This window comes from Daphnia magna, linkage group LG2 (assembly GCF_020631705.1).
Source record: "Daphnia magna isolate NIES linkage group LG2, ASM2063170v1.1, whole genome shotgun sequence".
NCBI lineage: Eukaryota > Metazoa > Arthropoda > Branchiopoda > Diplostraca > Daphniidae > Daphnia > Daphnia magna.
Genome location: NC_059183.1, coordinates 16,050,011 through 16,066,354, shown reverse-complemented (window position 1 = coordinate 16,066,354; position 16,344 = coordinate 16,050,011). Strand labels below are relative to the sequence as shown.

General features: G+C 38.1%; 6 protein-coding genes and 1 long non-coding RNA gene across 16 annotated transcripts; 4 read left to right on the top strand and 3 right to left on the bottom strand.

Moving 5' to 3' along the window:
- Positions 1-248: 248 nt before the first annotated feature.
- LOC116916008 lies at positions 249-5,800 on the bottom strand. The gene is made up of 4 exons (XR_006642805.1): positions 5,488-5,800; positions 4,052-4,165; positions 2,200-2,309; positions 249-554 (listed from the first exon to the last, which is right to left on the bottom strand). It is a non-coding gene; the product is annotated as an uncharacterized LOC116916008 (long non-coding RNA).
- LOC116915997 lies at positions 1,221-4,849 on the top strand. The gene is made up of 12 exons (XM_032921175.2): positions 1,221-1,443; positions 1,527-1,862; positions 1,955-2,142; positions 2,212-2,320; positions 2,379-2,511; positions 2,573-2,869; positions 3,186-3,283; positions 3,365-3,700; positions 3,794-3,981; positions 4,068-4,176; positions 4,236-4,368; positions 4,429-4,849. The coding sequence occupies exons 1-12, from the start codon at positions 1,315-1,317 to the stop codon at positions 4,737-4,739; spliced, it is 2,367 nt and encodes a 788-aa protein (XP_032777066.2). The 5' UTR covers positions 1,221-1,314; the 3' UTR covers positions 4,740-4,849.
- Positions 5,801-5,818: 18 nt separating the features above from the next.
- LOC116915993 (golgin subfamily A member 2) lies at positions 5,819-9,121 on the top strand. Of its 2 annotated transcripts, none has more exons than XM_032921171.2 (11): positions 5,819-5,960; positions 6,035-6,811; positions 6,882-7,076; positions 7,155-7,388; positions 7,447-7,593; positions 7,656-7,754; positions 7,824-7,930; positions 7,991-8,063; positions 8,134-8,290; positions 8,354-8,521; positions 8,607-9,121. In XM_032921171.2, exons 1-11 carry the CDS (start codon positions 5,916-5,918, stop codon positions 9,041-9,043), a joined length of 2,439 nt encoding a protein of 812 aa, XP_032777062.2. In that variant the 5' UTR covers positions 5,819-5,915; the 3' UTR covers positions 9,044-9,121. The 2 variants fall into 2 exon arrangements, with proteins under 2 accessions (XP_032777062.2, XP_032777061.2); XM_032921170.2 differs by having other exon boundaries at positions 8,351-8,521.
- On the bottom strand, positions 9,112-10,362 carry LOC116916002 (60S ribosomal protein L10). Of its 3 annotated transcripts, none has more exons than XM_045168652.1 (6): positions 10,260-10,362; positions 10,070-10,100; positions 9,808-10,006; positions 9,640-9,746; positions 9,416-9,578; positions 9,112-9,359 (listed from the first exon to the last, which is right to left on the bottom strand). In XM_045168652.1, the coding sequence occupies exons 2-6, from the start codon at positions 10,090-10,092 to the stop codon at positions 9,192-9,194; spliced, it is 660 nt and encodes a 219-aa protein (XP_045024587.1). In that variant the 5' UTR covers positions 10,093-10,100; positions 10,260-10,362; the 3' UTR covers positions 9,112-9,191. The 3 variants fall into 3 exon arrangements, with proteins under 3 accessions (XP_045024587.1, XP_032777071.1, XP_045024588.1); XM_032921180.2 differs by having other exon boundaries at positions 10,211-10,330; XM_045168653.1 differs by lacking the exon at positions 10,260-10,362 and adding an exon at positions 10,166-10,189.
- A 979-nt stretch (positions 10,363-11,341) lies between these two features.
- On the top strand, positions 11,342-14,228 carry LOC116915982 (sorting nexin-29). 4 transcript variants are annotated; one of them, XM_032921156.2, is made up of 8 exons: positions 11,342-11,847; positions 11,910-11,986; positions 12,075-12,320; positions 12,406-12,895; positions 12,955-13,111; positions 13,208-13,468; positions 13,527-13,804; positions 13,986-14,228. In XM_032921156.2, exons 1-8 carry the CDS (start codon positions 11,615-11,617, stop codon positions 14,017-14,019), a joined length of 1,776 nt encoding a protein of 591 aa, XP_032777047.1. In that variant the 5' UTR covers positions 11,342-11,614; the 3' UTR covers positions 14,020-14,228. The 4 variants fall into 4 exon arrangements, with proteins under 4 accessions (XP_032777047.1, XP_045024578.1, XP_032777048.1 ...); XM_045168643.1 differs by having other exon boundaries at positions 12,403-12,895; XM_032921155.2 differs by having other exon boundaries at positions 11,344-11,847; positions 12,376-12,895.
- Positions 13,983-16,127, bottom strand: LOC116915987 (thioredoxin, mitochondrial). 3 transcript variants are annotated; one of them, XM_032921162.2, is made up of 4 exons: positions 15,702-16,127; positions 15,502-15,625; positions 15,258-15,417; positions 13,983-15,197 (listed from the first exon to the last, which is right to left on the bottom strand). In XM_032921162.2, the coding sequence occupies exons 1-3, from the start codon at positions 15,872-15,874 to the stop codon at positions 15,301-15,303; spliced, it is 414 nt and encodes a 137-aa protein (XP_032777053.1). In that variant the 5' UTR covers positions 15,875-16,127; the 3' UTR covers positions 13,983-15,197; positions 15,258-15,300. The 3 variants fall into 3 exon arrangements, with proteins under 3 accessions (XP_032777053.1, XP_032777054.1, XP_032777052.1); XM_032921163.2 differs by having other exon boundaries at positions 13,983-15,209; positions 15,280-15,417; XM_032921161.2 differs by lacking the exon at positions 13,983-15,197 and having other exon boundaries at positions 15,248-15,417.
- On the top strand, positions 14,265-15,260 carry LOC116915985 (TM2 domain-containing protein almondex). Of its 2 annotated transcripts, XM_032921160.2 has the most exons (4): positions 14,265-14,636; positions 14,699-14,914; positions 14,978-15,052; positions 15,110-15,260. In XM_032921160.2, exons 1-4 carry the CDS (start codon positions 14,265-14,267, stop codon positions 15,221-15,223), a joined length of 777 nt encoding a protein of 258 aa, XP_032777051.1. In that variant the 3' UTR covers positions 15,224-15,260. The 2 variants fall into 2 exon arrangements, with proteins under 2 accessions (XP_032777051.1, XP_032777050.1); XM_032921159.2 differs by having other exon boundaries at positions 14,699-15,052.
- Positions 16,128-16,344: the final 217 nt, after the last annotated feature.

The following is a 16,344-nucleotide window of genomic DNA, read 5'->3' as shown; positions in this document are numbered from 1 at the left end:
CGTGACTAGTGAATTTTCGAGTTATCTTACTGCCTACATGAGCAAGCATCATACCGTACTGTTGACTCCCTGTCAGATTACAGTAAGATTGATATCTCTCAAAGGTTCTAAAACATAATTCCAACGTTATATAACTATTGTCAACACTACTGACTGAAAATCTTATACGTATAAGATCCGTACCAGTATCCCATTTAGAGTGATACTGTCATGATTACTGGAGGTTCAATTAACGAATCGTTGAGCTACGGAGCTTTTAGTGGAGGGACTCAATTCGAATAACCCAGGACATTTATCTTATGATGAACATGGGGGTTTGGGATTCCTAGGTAATTGGTTTCCCGAAAGCCATTTTAGCGAGCTGGGACGAGAAGCACGTATGATTAGGTTGGTTCGAAATTCAAATTCCTGATTTAAACAAGTAAAGCATAAGCTGACTTTACCTCGTGAGAACAGGCTGCTGCAAGACACACGGAACCGCGACATTGGAACACCTTGGGGCTTCGGATTTGATGAAGATATGGCTCTTGTAGTTACTGCCCTTTACACAAGACCTGTTGGAAAAGTAATCAGATTATCTCACAGTTCAAAATTTCTACTTAAAATGTTGCTTTATTACAATTGGTAATTGATACAAGGGGAGGAGTATTTATCGCTGATGTCACAAATACTATTGTTACACCTTCAACTACTACAAGCTATATGAATGAGTATCTGTCTATTACCTTACTGAAGATGACACTATCTATCTTACCACTGGTAAAGTGATAAAGTTTACATGTAATCCTATTTGCTTAAGTTTTTCAACTAATGCGCAACTGCAGCAGCGCAGTTTTTTTTACAACCAATTAGATGACGTCGTCACCCAATTTTCTTTAGAAAAAAAAACCCCGACTTTTGAAGTCACTTTTAACCGTCTAAGCGGAGCTGGTTACAGGGGGCCTCTTCCTAGCGATCCCCTGATCTTGGTTGAGTTTCACGAAAATCTTAAAGTTGGAATTCGGGAAAGTATTGCTGTTTGAAGGCACCATAAGGATTAAAGTTTCGAATTTGTTATCTTATTGCGTAAGCATAAACATCGTTTTGTTGACAGACATCATATTGACTCCTTGTCTGATCAGAGTAGGATTAAAACCTCTCAAAGGTTATAAAACATTACCTCAAAAATAGACCGTTATCTCTTTATTGTCAATACTACTCGTTGAAATTCTTCTAAGTATAAAACATCAGAACAACGCCAATAAAACGTAGAATCGTAAATCCACACGCTAAACGAGCGGTAGTGATTGAGCTATTTCCACCTGAACAACTGTGATGGGACTTTTATCTCTCACCTTCCTAACAGCTCTTGTCGGACTTGCTGCGTCGCAAAGCGCCGTATTCATTGGCGGAAATGAAAGCGAAGAAAATGTGCCACTTTGGGACAAAGTGATCGAACTTGCGGTAAGTGACATTTCTTTAAAAAAAGAAATTTTACAGTATTATTTAAAATTATTTGACCTAATATTTTTCAATCCTTTAAAAAGGGAGGTAAAGGTGTAGCCAAATTTGGTATTTTCGGAACTGCTTCGTCAGATCCTGAAGGATCGGCAGCCTACTATATTGACATGCTCATAAATGTATACGGGGCAGCAAGTGCAACCTATATCCCAATCACGGAAACAAGTAACAATGCCGACGATCCTGCCATGGTTGATCTAGTAAGACAACAAACTGCATTTTTCTTTGGCGGTGGCGATCAACTGAGAATTTTGAATGCAATTCGTCCCGCCGGCAGAGAAACACTTGTTCTAACTGCTATGAAGGAAATGGTAAAAGCGGGAGCAATGGTTGGCGGTACAAGTGCGGGCGCTGCTTGTTTGGTAAAAATTTTAAAATACTATAAATTATGGAGAAAAAAACCCAACTAAGATCAAATGTAATTTTTAACGAAAACTTCCCGTGTTCCATTTAGAGTGACACTGTCATGATTACGGGAGGTTCAAGCTACGACGGGTTGATCTATGGAGCTTTCAGTGGAGGACCCAACTCCAATAATCCAGGAGACCTGTCTTACGATGAACATGGTGGTTTGGGATTTTTAGCTGGCTGGGTTCCAGATACCCATTTCAGCGAGCGAGGTCGAGAAGCACGTCTTATTAGGTTGGTCCACATATGCCAATTCCTGATGTAAACAAATAATCCAAAAGCTGACTGTACCTTATGAAACAGGCTGCTCCAAGACTCACGGTACCGCGACATTGGAACACCTTGGGGCTTCGGTTTAGATGAAGATATGGCTCTTGTAGTTACTGATCTCTACACAAGACCTGTTGGAAAAGTAATGAAATTAGCTCACATTTCACTGTTTCAGTAATTAATATTGCTGTTGCGAGCAGGTAATTGGAACAAGTGGGGGAGTGTTTATAGCTGATGTAACAAATACTGTTGTTACACCTTCGACTACTACAAACTATGAAGGAGTATCTGCCCATTATCTTACTCAAGATGACACTATTGACCTTACCACTGGTAAAATAATCAAGTTTACATGTAAATCTAGTTGCTAAATTTTTTTAAACTTATGCGACAGGTAACGTTACATTTGCCAGTTGGAAAACTCCACTGAAGGGCAACGAACAGTACGCCAACGCTGAAATCTCAAATGACATCTTGTCTTCAAAGCGAAGTCGTTCATGGGCCTCTGCAGCAGCGCAATTTTTTGACAACCAATTAGATGACACCGTCACCCATTTTTCTTTTGAAAAAAACCCGACTTTTGAGGTCTCTTTTAACCGTCTGAGTGGAGCTGGTTACAGGGGGCCTCTTCCTAACGATCCCTTAACCTTCGTTGTGTCTCACGAAAATCTTCAAGTTGGAATCCGGGAAAGTATTGCAGTTTAAAGGCGCCATAAGGATTAAAGTTTCGAGTTTGTTATCTTACTGTGTATGAATAAACATCGTATTGTTGACTCCCTGTCTGATCAGAGTAGGACTAAAACCTTTCAAAGGTTATAAAACATAACTTCAAAAATAAACCGTTATATCTCTTGTCAACATTACTCGCTGAAATTCTTTTACGTATAAAACCTCACGGCAACGCCAAGAAAACGTAGAATCGTAAATTCACACGCTAAACGAGTGGCAGCGAGATATTTCTACCAGGACAATCGTGATGGGTCTTTTGTCTCTCACCTTCCTAACAGCTCTTGTTGGCCTTGCTGCGTCGCAAAGCGCCGTATTCATTGGCGGAAATTTAAGTGATGGAAATGCACCAATTTGGGACACAGTGGTCGCGCTTGCGGTAGGTGCCATTACTTTAAAAAGCAATTAAACTATACCATTCAAATTTTTCTTGCCCTAATATATTGCATTCTTTTAAAAGGGCGGAAAAGGTGTAGCCAAATTCGGCATTTTCACTACTGCGTCGGCAGATCCTGAAGGATCGGCGGCCTACTATATTGACATGCTCGTGAATGTATACGGGGCAGCAAGTGCAACCTATATTCCAATCACGGAAACAAGTAATAATGCCGACGATCCTGCCATGGTTGATTTAGTAAGACAACAAACGGGATTTTTCTTTGGTGGTGGCGATCAACTGAGAATTTTGAATGCAATTCGTCCCGCCGGCAGGGAAACGCTTGTTCTAGCTGCTTTAACAGAAATGGTAAAAGCTGGAGCAACCGTTGGCGGAACAAGTGCGGGAGCTGCTTGTTTGGTAAAGCTATTTAAATACTATAAATTGAGGAGAGAAATTTAAACACCTGGTATCGTGAGTAATTTCTAACTAACTTTACCCCATCACATTTAGAGCAACACTGTCATGATTACGGGAGGTTCAAGCTACGATGCGTTGATCTACGGAGCTTTTAGTGGAGGACCCAACTCGAATAACCCAGGAGATTTATCTTATGATGAACATGGAGGTTTAGGATTCCTAGCTGGTTGGGTTCCCGACACCCATTTCAGCGAACGGGGACGAGAAGCACGTCTTATTAGGTTGGTTCGTAAATACGAATTCCTGATTTAAACAAGTAATGCAAAAAAAAAAAATAAAAATATACGGTACCTTATTTAAAAAACAGGCTGCTGCAAGACACACGGTACCGCGACATTGGGACACCTTTGGGCTTCGGCTTGGATGAAGATATGGCTCTTGTTGTCACTGATCTCTACACAAGACCTGTTGGAAAAGTAATCACATTAATGCACATTTTACTATTTCTATGATAAATGTTGCTTTTGGCTAACAGGTAATTGGTATTAGTGGGGGAATGTTTGTAGCTGATGTCACAAATACTATTGTTACACCTTCGACAACTACGAACTATGAAGGAGTATCTGCCCATTACCTTACTCAAGATGACACTATCGATCTTACCACTGGTAAAATAATCAAGTTTACATGTAATTCTAGTTGCATAAATTTTTAAACTGATGTAACAGGTAACGTTACATTCGCCAGCTGGAAAACTCCACTGAAGGGCAACGAACAGTACGCCAACGCTGAAATCTCAAATGACATCTTGTCTTCAAAGCGAAGTCGTTCATGGGCCTCTGCAGCAGCGCAGTTTTTTGACAACCAATTAGATGACACCGTCATCCATTTTTCTTTTGAAAAAAACCCGACTTTTGAAGTCACTTTTAACCGTTTAAGCGGAGCTGGTTACAGGGGACCTCTTCCAAGCGATCCCTTGACCTTCGTTGTGTCTCACGAAAATCTTCAAGTTGGAATAAGGGAAAGTATTGCTGTGTAACGGCGCCATAAGGATCAAAATGATACTGCTAATGGTGGTTTTACAATTTTGTTCATGAAATTGCTTTTTATGCACAATATTTGGTTAGAAATATAGAAATGGCATTCAAATTCTCTGGCTTGATTTGCAATCAAAATTCTGGGAGTAACGCAATTGCATGGCTGTAAAAACCGCAAAAATTTAAGTTTCATTTGTAAAATTTGAATTTCACACTCTTGATTTTTTACGTTTTGAACACTTACGATATTTTCAACCACAATATTAAGTTGAGTGCAAAAAACTCACATGACTGAAACATAATGGGATGGGATTACAACATAGATGAGCGAGCAAAACGGATAGAAAACGATTAGCAAATAGCTGCAACTGCTTAATATTCAAAAGACATGTATACGTAACCGAAAGATTTCGTTGAAACTGGGAAGGAATTTGTGATGAAAACACTATTGATACTCATCCTGAAATTGCTATCTGTGAGATGTAGGCTATCTTTCAATTGATTTAGCCAAAGCAAGTTCAATAGTTCTACTAGAAAAATATGTGGTGGCCATGCCATTTTGATAAAGACTACACTTTCAGCTAGAATAAATTTCTGAAACTAGTTGATTCAAAGCCAAGGAACTGCCCAATAATGTTCTTTCAGGTAGAAAACAAAAAGTACCATGCCAGTTTTGCAACAATGGGATGGCTTACAATATTACATATTTTTGTTTGAAAAGATAAGAAAAGTAATGCAAGAACGAATTACCTTTAATAGTTAATGAAGTGCAGATGTCGTGGGATGTGTTAAAGGGGAAGGTTCTTCGAAAGTTCTGTTTTGTGTTTTGCAAATTGCGGAAACTTCATTTTGGAATTTATCGTAGATTTGCCTACTTTTCTGTACGATATGCATTTCATCCCAAATAAATTATCTTGTGGTTGAACTCTACATTATTACTTCATTGGTAATCACACAAGTTGTCTTATTTCTTCTGTGAAAGTTATCAGAGTTTTATCAGCAAACAGAGCTGTGTGAATTTACAAAAGTCACATGGACAACTGAATTTACCCGGTTGCCGGCTGAAAAAGAAACATTTTAATTCCCCCTCCCCCATAAACGCCACCTAGTGGTACTTGAAAAAACGTAATCAACTATTTGTTTTGACACAATACCCGAAGATTTCCGTGTTTACCGCAATGGATGCCAGCAAGGCAGAAAAGCTCGCCGCAGCGAAAAAAAAAGTATAGAATGCACGCTTTGCTTCCGATAAAATAAGTTGTAGAAACTAAAGCTCGTATTCTTAATTTATTAATAGTTAAAACAATTCCAACAAAAAGGAGGTTCAAAAGGAGCTCCAAATGGTGGCCAGCTGAACTTGCATCAGCAAAGTGAAGTTAATCAGCCATCATCAGAAGGAACTAACATTCTCCATAATGAGCCTGAAGAACCAAAGGTAAACTTGGAAATCCAGCAAGAAGAGAAACATAGTTATGATAATGCCAGAGAGATTGAACTGCAGCAGGTCATTGAAACTTTGAGCAAAGAGAAAAATGACATTCTTTTATCTTACATGAAATCAAAAGATTTAGTTGAACAACTTCAACTTAAATTAAACCAGGAGAGACAATTGTTAAAAGAAGAAAAAGAAAAATCCACCCAAGTCTTTGAAACCATTTCAACTCAAAGTGTACATGAAGAAGAATTGAAAAATACTGTTTCAATTTTGATAGAAGAAAAAAATGAGCTGGTTGTAGCTAATGCCCAAAATGAAGGGAAAATTAAAAAACTAGAAGAACTAAAAATTGGCCACGAAAAAGAATTGGAAGCCACAAAAATTTCCCTTTCATTATTGCAATCTTCTGCTACTGAAGAAACTGCAAAACTGCAATCTAATTTATCTAAATTAACTAAAGATCTTGAAACAGTTAGCCAAGAACTAAATTTGAAAGATCAGCTTTACAATGAAGTAAATGAGGAACTCAAAGAGCTTCAAATGCGTCAAAACAATCAAGCGGCTGAACTCAATCGCAGAGAGAACATTATCAATGAACTCAATCTTCAAATCGAGTTGCTCAACGTGAATATGCAACAGGTAAATATATTCACTGTAAATTGCACAAACGTCTTTTATGGACACCTCCTATTTATCACGTTGCTTTTAGTTGAAAAATGCAGGGCCCCCAACGGTCGATCAAAGCCTTGAAAAAATGCAAAAAGAAAATGATAAGTTACAAGAAGAAATAACGGATTTACGGGAGCAGTTAAAGACGCAAAGTATAGAAAAAGATGTTCTATCGCAACAGTATCAACAATACATTCTTCGCCTGAACGGGCAAATTCGCACCATTAGTTCCCAGGTATTTTATCAAAGCGTAGTGTCTCAAAGCAAAGCATCAACAAGTATATAAGAGACTAACATTAAAGAATTATTGTAGGCAGAGTCCTTGGCCATTGAAAAAAGGAATTTAGAGGCTACCTTGGAAACCAAGAAGGATGAATTGGCAGAGCTCGAGGCGACAATTGCGGCCCTGAAAATGGAGCAACAAACTGTGCCCTTGTCTCACATATCTGATGAATTGGCTGTGCCTAGCGAAACATATCCCTCTCCACAACTCGAGTCCCAGATTAAGGAAGAAATTGCCATGATGAAAACGCAAATTGCGGAATTGGTTTGAATTTCTACCTGCTTAATTACTCATTCGGTTTTAATGACCTTTTGTACAACAGAATTTCAATAAAGAAGAACTGGTTAAACTGGCATTGGAGAAGGAATCACGGATTCAGGAGCTGGAAATCCGTATAGATCGCATGCAAAGTGAGTTGAACGTTTCAACCACCAATCAGGATCATGGCGAAAGGGAGAAACTTCTTCAAGTACCGTGCTTTGATTCGTTATTTTTATCCAGTTATTTGACGAAATTCTTGCAAATTGAAAGGTTATGCAAAGTGACAAATCTACAGCCTCCCGCGCTATTGCCCAGAATCGTCAACTGAAACTACAACTGGAAGAACTGGAAAAGGCTTTTATCCAACTTGTAAGATATGCTTTGGTTATCTTTTTAATCAAAAGGGCCATTTTTCATTGATTTGTTAAACCCATTTAGAGTAATGACAAACTTGTGCTCACGGAGGAATCTCAGACAATGGCTCGACAAAATAAGGAAATGAGCGAAAAATTACTGCTTTTAGAGCCGGAGGTTGTCCAGTTAAGGTTCGGCTATTAATGGCGCTGGATTGGAACGTTGTAAACCTTTTTTTTTTATTATTATAGACAGCAGGTTGACGATTTGGCTGGTCAGCGAAACGCCACAATTTATTGGAGACAGGAGTTAGAGGAAGCTCACGTATTTAGCGTCATGTTCTGGTTATTACTTCGTTTAGTACTTCGTAGTGACCCATTTTTTTTTTTTTCAGGAAAGAATCCAGGCACTGTCGCATCAGAATGCAGAACTGAAAAAACGTGTCATTTGGAATTTGAATCAAACACCTGTCCGAGGCAGTCGTAAACAGCGGCGTAACAACGAAGAGATCAACGAGGACCGTTCAGATTCACATTCCTCGTCTGAAAATGGTAAAACTCTTTTTCTTTGAGACACTTGGGCTATTTTGTAATTTACGTAACAATGTCGAGAAGGAGACAGTGACTGGATTCCTGCTGAAGAACATCAGAAACTCCTCTTTCACTTCGGTCAATTAGAACAGCGACTAGAACGTTCAATAGCTACTGTATCAACTTTGACAGAAGAAAAGCAAAAACTAGAACACTTGGTTCTACAACTTCAAAGTGAAACCGAAACCATTGGTCAGTTGTACTTGCAACAAATTATAAATGGGTTTCAGGGCGGAAAATGATTTTAAAAAAATTTTTTTTCAATCAAATTTTCCAGGTGAATATGTTAGTCTTTACCAAGTGCAGCGTGGCCAATTGAGTAGGCGAGCCGAACAGTTATCGGCTGAGCGTCAGAAACTGAAGGAGAGGATTTTGAAGTTGACGATTCTTTTACCTTGCTTGGCACCCCAATTGAAGAAGTCGCCAGAATGGTTGCAATTGCAGCCCGAACCGGAAATGATAGCCAATTCAGAAGATGGTTTAAGTGTTACCATTCGTGACGAAACAGAAGCTTTGTGTGACGTGGACCCTTCCTTGGAACACACAGTTTCCCAAATCATCGATGTTTTGTTAGAAATCACCAACTGCACATTGCCAACTAGCGAAACTCTCGCGCAGCCTGACCTTTATCCGTTGGAAGACCGAATTCGTAACCCAAACGAAAATTTCCATCCATGCTGGCCTATGTATTCAGGAAGAATCATCAATATTTGAATATTTGGAATTATCAATGTGCCTTTTCAAAGCTACTTTATAAACATTTCCATTGAAATACACAGAAATAAATGATTTCATCATTGTTTATTCTGTTTGAACAAGTTCAAAGATGGTAATAGAAAAACAAGATGAATTGGGCAACATATTATTGTTGGCTGAAAATCGTACGCCATTTATACCACGCAGCTAGGGGACCGTGATCAGGGCGATACTTTACGTTTGCGCCATCAGGTTCAAGTTGAGCGTTTTCTTTCATGGTTTCATAAACGCCACGTTCGAACTTGGTGAATCCCCATTTCTTTGATACGTAAATCTAACAAATAAAGGATAAGCTAGTTTTCTTCAAATATATACGGAAATAAACAGTACCTTTTGGCGACCAGGGAACTTAAACTTCGCTCGGCGGAGGGATTCGATGACGGCAGCCTTATATTTGTCAGAGGAACGGATGCTCATGATTGGCTGTCCAATGTTCACCCTGGCTACTGTTCCTTGTGGTTTACCAAAGGCACCACGCATTCCAGTTTGGAGCCTGAATATAAAAATCACATAAGAACATCATTCAGGAAACACCGTAACTTGAATGAACATACCTATCAGCTCCGGCACAACTTAACATCTTGTTGATGCGAATGACATGGAAAGGGTGAACTCGCATTCTAATGTGGAAGGCATCTTTGCCACAGTGCTTCACCAAGTACTAAATACAAACGGAAATTTAATTTAGTTGAAATCTTATCAACATCCGAGACTAAACTTACCTTGTTAGCGCAAATACGGCCAGCTTCCAGGGCTTCTGAAGACAACTGCTCGTATTCATCGGAAACCAAATGGACGCAGAGTGGGAAATCTTCTACGCTAGCCTTTTTCCTGCCCAAGTCGAAAATCCTAATCTTGGCATCGGGGACACCTCGACAGAAACGCGATTTAGGGTATGGCTTGTTTTTGCAATACCGATAACTGTTTAAAAAGAAATGTCAAAAAGGCAAGTAACAACAGACGAACACATTTGAGGTTACTCACCAACGAGCCGGACGGCGACCCATCTTGATGCCTAAACGAAGTAAATACAAAAAAAGAGACAACAGATGACTAACACAGAAAACTTCGTTTACGTACTAAATGTTATTTAATGTTTAAGAGAATCCAATGGCGAACACGTACAAAATATAGTTTCGTCGATGACTGCAGATAACAAGCAAAGAAATCTTACCTTGGTCTCCAGAAAAAAGAAAGAGCTGTGGAGAGGAATGGACTGTCCAAGGTTGTCAGTTCTAACTTTTAAGTCTGAATATTTTGCCAACTCATGCCGCTAGAAAAAAAAAATTTATTTATTTTTTTTTTTGCCCTCCCCTTTCCTTTTTTTTTTTTTTTTTTTTTTTTTTTTTTTTTTAAAAAAACAGAGGGTGTTTTTTTTTTTTTTTTTTTTTTTTTTTTTTTTTTTTTTTTTTTTTTTTTTTTTTTTTTTTTTTTTTTAAAAAAAAAAAAAAAATTTTAAAAAAAAAAAAAAAAAAAAAAAAAAAAAAAAAAAAAAAAAAAAAAAAAAATAAAAAATTTAAAAAATAAATTTTTTTTTGTTTTAAAAAATAAAAAAATTTTTTTTTTTTTTTTTTTTTTTAAAATTAAAAAAAAAAAATTTCAAAAATTTTTGAAAAAAAAAAGGGGGGGGGTAAAAAGGGGGGGGGTTCCCCCAATATTTTATTACTCTGCCGCTGGGGGCTCGGTCCCGATCACATTCTAATCGGGGACACCGCTAGGCTTCCCTGATTAGGATGAATCGGGGATGTTCGGTGCGGGGATTTCTTTTTTTGGTGCGGAACGGTGCTAAAATCGGTGCTGCACCGATAGCACCGCTTCAGCCATAGGGGCTTAGTCTTACCAGTGACCTTGCGTTCTGATAGGCCAACGAGAAGAGACTAGGGTCACATTTTTTTACTTGTTGGCCGCAGGGCAACGACCAATTTAGATCACTATTCATTGATAATCGGGAAGGCACCGATCACCGATATCCCCGCACCAAGCACCGAAATCACTTCCCCGATTAAGATTATCCCCGCACCGGATCGACTAAAAAGCTCCCCGATTGGTGCGGGGCCGAGCGCTACATGCCGCCCGCCGGCCCGCGCCCGTACCGATGAATTATTAAAATCTATAAATCCACCTTGTTAATGCACAATTTTTCTCTTTCCAGATAATCGTAAAAACATAATTTTAAAAATACTGTTATATCATCGTAAATTCGTGTGATGACATATGACATAGAATAAAATTTGTAAAATATATTATCTGCCACCAGTGCCGTACCGTAACCGTACCCAAAATTTTCATGTTTACATTTTTATTTTACGTTTACATGGGGATCAGCCTAAAAAGTTGTGGAAAAAAGTGTCTAATAGTAAAAGTAGTAATATCGTGGTTGTTTCTAGTGGCATATGATATAAGGGACTGTTAGCAATAGCATGGCTGGCAACGACTCTCCGCCAGTTTCGGAGAAATTAGTGTGATCTCGTGGACAGTGATTCATGTTGTAAACAAACCCGCCCTCCCAAAACTATTGGGAAAACCATAATGTGTGAAAGTGGAAGCATGCAGTACCGAGATGAGCTAATCAAAATCATTCGTGAAAATGTTCAGAATTGCGAAAAAAAATTTGGAGGAAAAACTTTATTAGCTACAGAGGCTGAGCAGTCAGTAATAAGAGTAATAAATGGCTTTGAACTAATTCTACAAGATGGCCTGAAAGTTAAAAATGGGGTGAATCTAAAAAGTATCAACCTAAATGTGAACAGTTTCAGCCTTAGGTATTTCACAGTAGTTTGTTAGAGATGCTTAAAAATAATACTGTATTTTTCATTATGTGCAGACATGTTACTGAATTAGTGTCAAATGGAATAAACATGGTTATGAACCCTATTGGACAATCAGATCAAAATTTACCAGGTATAGGATTTGGGCTTTGATTTTTGTTTCACCATTGTAAAAGTTTTCTTTTTTTTCCTTAAATTTGCAAACCCTATTTTAAAACTAGTGTTTTGGCACTTTGTGCGCAACCATCTAACAAGACATGAACAAGAAAGATACTATCATATTCAGAACATAACTACAGACTATGGAAGGGGAAGAGCATGGCTACGTTCAGCTATAAATGAACATTCACTTGATCGCTACCTCAGGATGCTTTTCTCAGATGAAAATCTCATTTCAAACTATTATGAACCTTCAGCTTTAATGAATGATACCTGCTCAAGAGAATGCCTGCTTACTTCAGCAAAAGGTTCAAAAACTTTAAAATTCTTACTTATCCGTCGAATAACGTTTTTAAACTCTAGATCTACGCTCTGTGATATTTGCTCTAGTAGTTGACCGGAAGGAGTTGGACCTCGTCGATGAATCCAAGAAATTGATGATACAAAGTCTACGGCCAGAACCCCAAGCAGTTAAGATGGCAATTACAGAACAAGAACAGGTTAAACCAAAAAAGAAATCGAAAGTTCGGGTTGTTGACTTAGAAAGTGATGGTGAAGTTGAAAAACCAGCAAAATCGTTTAACACTGCAGCAATTACGATTCCACAGAGTGGAAGTACACCATCCTTAATATTTCAACATACAGGAAGTAGCCCAAGCATAAAGTCAATAGACTCACATGATGCACAGTTGACAGAATCAAAGCGTTCCACCATGAACTTATCAGAAATGAAGCAAATGCTTCTTGATCTCACGGAAAAGAAAATTCAGTTGGAGGACTCCAAATCGTCACTGCAGTTGCAACTGCATGGCGTGCAGCTTGAGAAGCAGGATATTCAGGATCGTTTAAAAACAGCTGAACAGCAGAATATGGAGTTGTTGAGGTAATTTCCATTTAAGATCACATTATACAATTTTGGCTTAACATGAAATTGTGCCATAGGGAGAATACTATTCTTAAGGAACAGCTAAAGCACTATATGGGGGCTGTTCAGATGTTAAAGAATTCTACCAGCAATGCGGTTATCACGCCAACATCACTTTCCGTACCTCCCGACTACCACCAAGAAGCTAATCATTTTGAAGAAAAACTAATTCAGGTATATCGGCATAAACATAAACGTATGTGCAAAGCAGTTAATAAAGAACTTATTTCTTATTCGTGGTTATTTATATATATATTTTTTCTTCTTTAGGTTGCCGAAATGCATGGCGAATTAATGGAATTTAACTCTCACCTTCAGTGTAGTTTGAAAGCAGCCGAGAGATTTGCTGACCGTTTAAGAACCGAGCTGGTTCATTTACGTGGCCCTCTACCTTCCGATTATGCTGCGTGTAACGACGAAAACACCCGTATCTGTAACCTGGCATCATCTACCGAAAGCCCCTGGATTCATATTTGGATTCCGTCCACATTTTTGGTTCAAGGAGCAGTCGACTCACATCATGTGTACCAGGTTTTGCCGTCGAGTAGCCAATATCTCGTTTCCTTTTTTAAAAAAATTTCAAATTCAGGTTTACATTCGGATAGGTGATACTGAATGGACCATTTTCAAGAGATATTCTCAAATGTATAAATTTCGTAAGGAAATGCTGAAGCGATATCCCTTTACTGCAGAGATTCACTTTCCACCAAAAAAAAAATTTGGATATCGCGAAGAAAAAACTGTGGAAGACCGTCGGCGAAAATTGCAGGAATTTCTTCGGCGGTTTCTTAATCTGTGGATGAGAAACGAGACATTTATGACGAGTTTAAATCAGACCACCTTTGTTGGTCTTTTTTCTTTTTTTAGGTAAATATTATATTAATTTCAGTAGGCCTAAGATTAATTAAACAAGTTGTCAAATTCCGAACCAAGATTGCGATTAGTACGAATTATATTGAAAAAACTATTGAGCAAATTCTTTTTTCGGAATAGGGCTTGGTTAGCATTTGCTTCTACAATAATATAAGTTTTCCTTCTAAATGTGTAGTGAGCAACCAAATCCAACCCCTCAGCTTACATAAACAGGGATCCATTCCCGTCGAGTCCATCTGATGACCATACGACAAAAGTTACGTGAGATTATCAAAGTTATTTTAATTCTAAACACGTTATTTTGACTATGTTTCAACTGAAAGTGTTTGTTAACTGTCATGTGTCAAATGTGAATTGTGAAATGTCAACTTGACAAATATTGTCGTGATATGTAATAAAATACATTAGCGCCGCTGTATCCCAACAAGCATTTGCCGTATAGTAAAAAAAAAAAATGTCAAATGTTAAATTTCGTTTCTTACTATACTTGATAGTTTGCTTCATTCTTATCCCAATTCAAGCAGAAAATGATTTCTTGAACTCGAGTGCAATTAACCAAACAGAAGGAGCTTGTCTGCAGGAATCATGTGAAGTAATGACCAAAGGTAACATCACAGACGTGGATTCTGGAAACATTTATCCGTATGAGCGAACGATCGAAATTTCCAGCGAAAAAGAAATGTCATGGGAAACTTCGAATTCTTTATGCCCTGTTGGGACGGCATGTCATTTATTACCTGTTGACTGCATGATTTGCAAGTTCAACTTCACTTGTGTCTACGGTGGACTTGTAAATGTCACTTGTCAAGCTATTCCCCAGTGTGAGGTATTATTTGATATAGTAGATATGCACAGTTTTGTGTGGATGGTAATCTTAAAATTTAACAGGGTCCTAAGGTCTTTGAGAAAGTAATGAAATGTCAGTATTGTTACCAAACTTTGCCAGAAGATCATTCTTGCAATGCAACAGGCAGCTACTGTAATTCGGCTGCCAATCCAGTTCAGAAGTATAGGTCCAATTGCACTGTTAAGTCACATGTTCTTTGTTTGGGACAGAGAATTTTTTTCAAAAATATTAGATGCAACTGGACTTCTGGATACAAAGTAATAGTTTCTTGTATCATATCAGCATCTGCTTTGGAACTAATAATTCATTCTGGATACAAGTGGAGCACAACACTATTGTTGAGCATCACTTTAGGTGGGTTTGGAGCAGATAGGTTCTATCTTGGGCACTGGCAGGTAAGTCTGTTTAGAGAATCAGTTACAAACAACAACCAATTTTTCTTTGTCTTTTAGGAAGGAATAGGCAAGTTGTTTAGCTTTGGAGGAGCTGGTGTTTGGACTCTGGTGGATGTGATACTAGTTTTTGTGGGTTATCTCAAACCTGCAGATGGATCTGTGTATATATAAATGTGGAATTAAGGAATAAACAAATTTGACATACAAACTGTGTAATTTCCCCCTACATCATACAAAAGAAGCAAAGATCATTCTCCAATCAATTTATTGACAAATGCTCTGAGTTTGTCATCATCCAAAACTCCAACAAATGATCCTTCCACTTTTCCTCCCTTAATTGCAATGACTGATGGTACAGCTGTGACCTATGACATAAATAGTAAGGTATTATGCAAGGCTGTTTATTTAATTACAGAAGCTACACAAATAGGCATCCTGGTACAACTTACGTTATATTCTTCAGCCAGCTCCGGGACATTATCAATGTCAACCTTGGCAAGATGAAATTTATCTAACTTTTCAGCAGCTAAGGCTTCCAGCCTAGGTCCTAGCGTCTTGCATGGCCCACACCATCTGGTATGACATTAAAGCACTTAGGACGGAATAACTAATAACAAAAAAGTGAAAAAAAAAAGTTAATGCGACGTACTTGGCGTGAAAGTCAACAAGGACTGGCGTGGATACGTTTAAAACTCTTTTCTGGAAATCTTCTTGATCTTGCACATTGAAAGATTGAAAACTAGCTGTTCGACCGATGGATAAAGACCGTCGAAAAACCGAACTAGTTTCGTTGATTAGATTTAGTTTAATTACACGCTGCATTCTTTACAACTTTTCAGTGACGTTATAACTTCTGTTGTAAGAACCAAAACAACGTTGCCCCTTTTCGATGTTTAAGGAAATAAGAATAAGCAGGTTTCGGTTATCTCATCTGAAATTCTTTTTGGTTTATAATGAAAGCGATTAACACAGAGATAGACAAGTTCCTGTATCGATACGGTTTCGACTACAAAATGAGAACGTTATTGAAATCAAATGGAAATATTAAAGAGTATACGCGTACTTTACGTATGATACTTTTAGAAATAGGGTTACGCAACCTCACTTTTACGAGAGGCCTTGATAAGAAAACCCTTTAATAATCACCTTGGAAACCAGATTTCAAACAACGCAGTTCAAACTGGAATATTAAAACAAGTTTAGCATGCCTCTTTTTCGTAGTAAATTCCAACCAAAAAAATGTCCAGCAAGAAAAACATCCACCGTTTCAAATTTAAGACGAAATATGGATG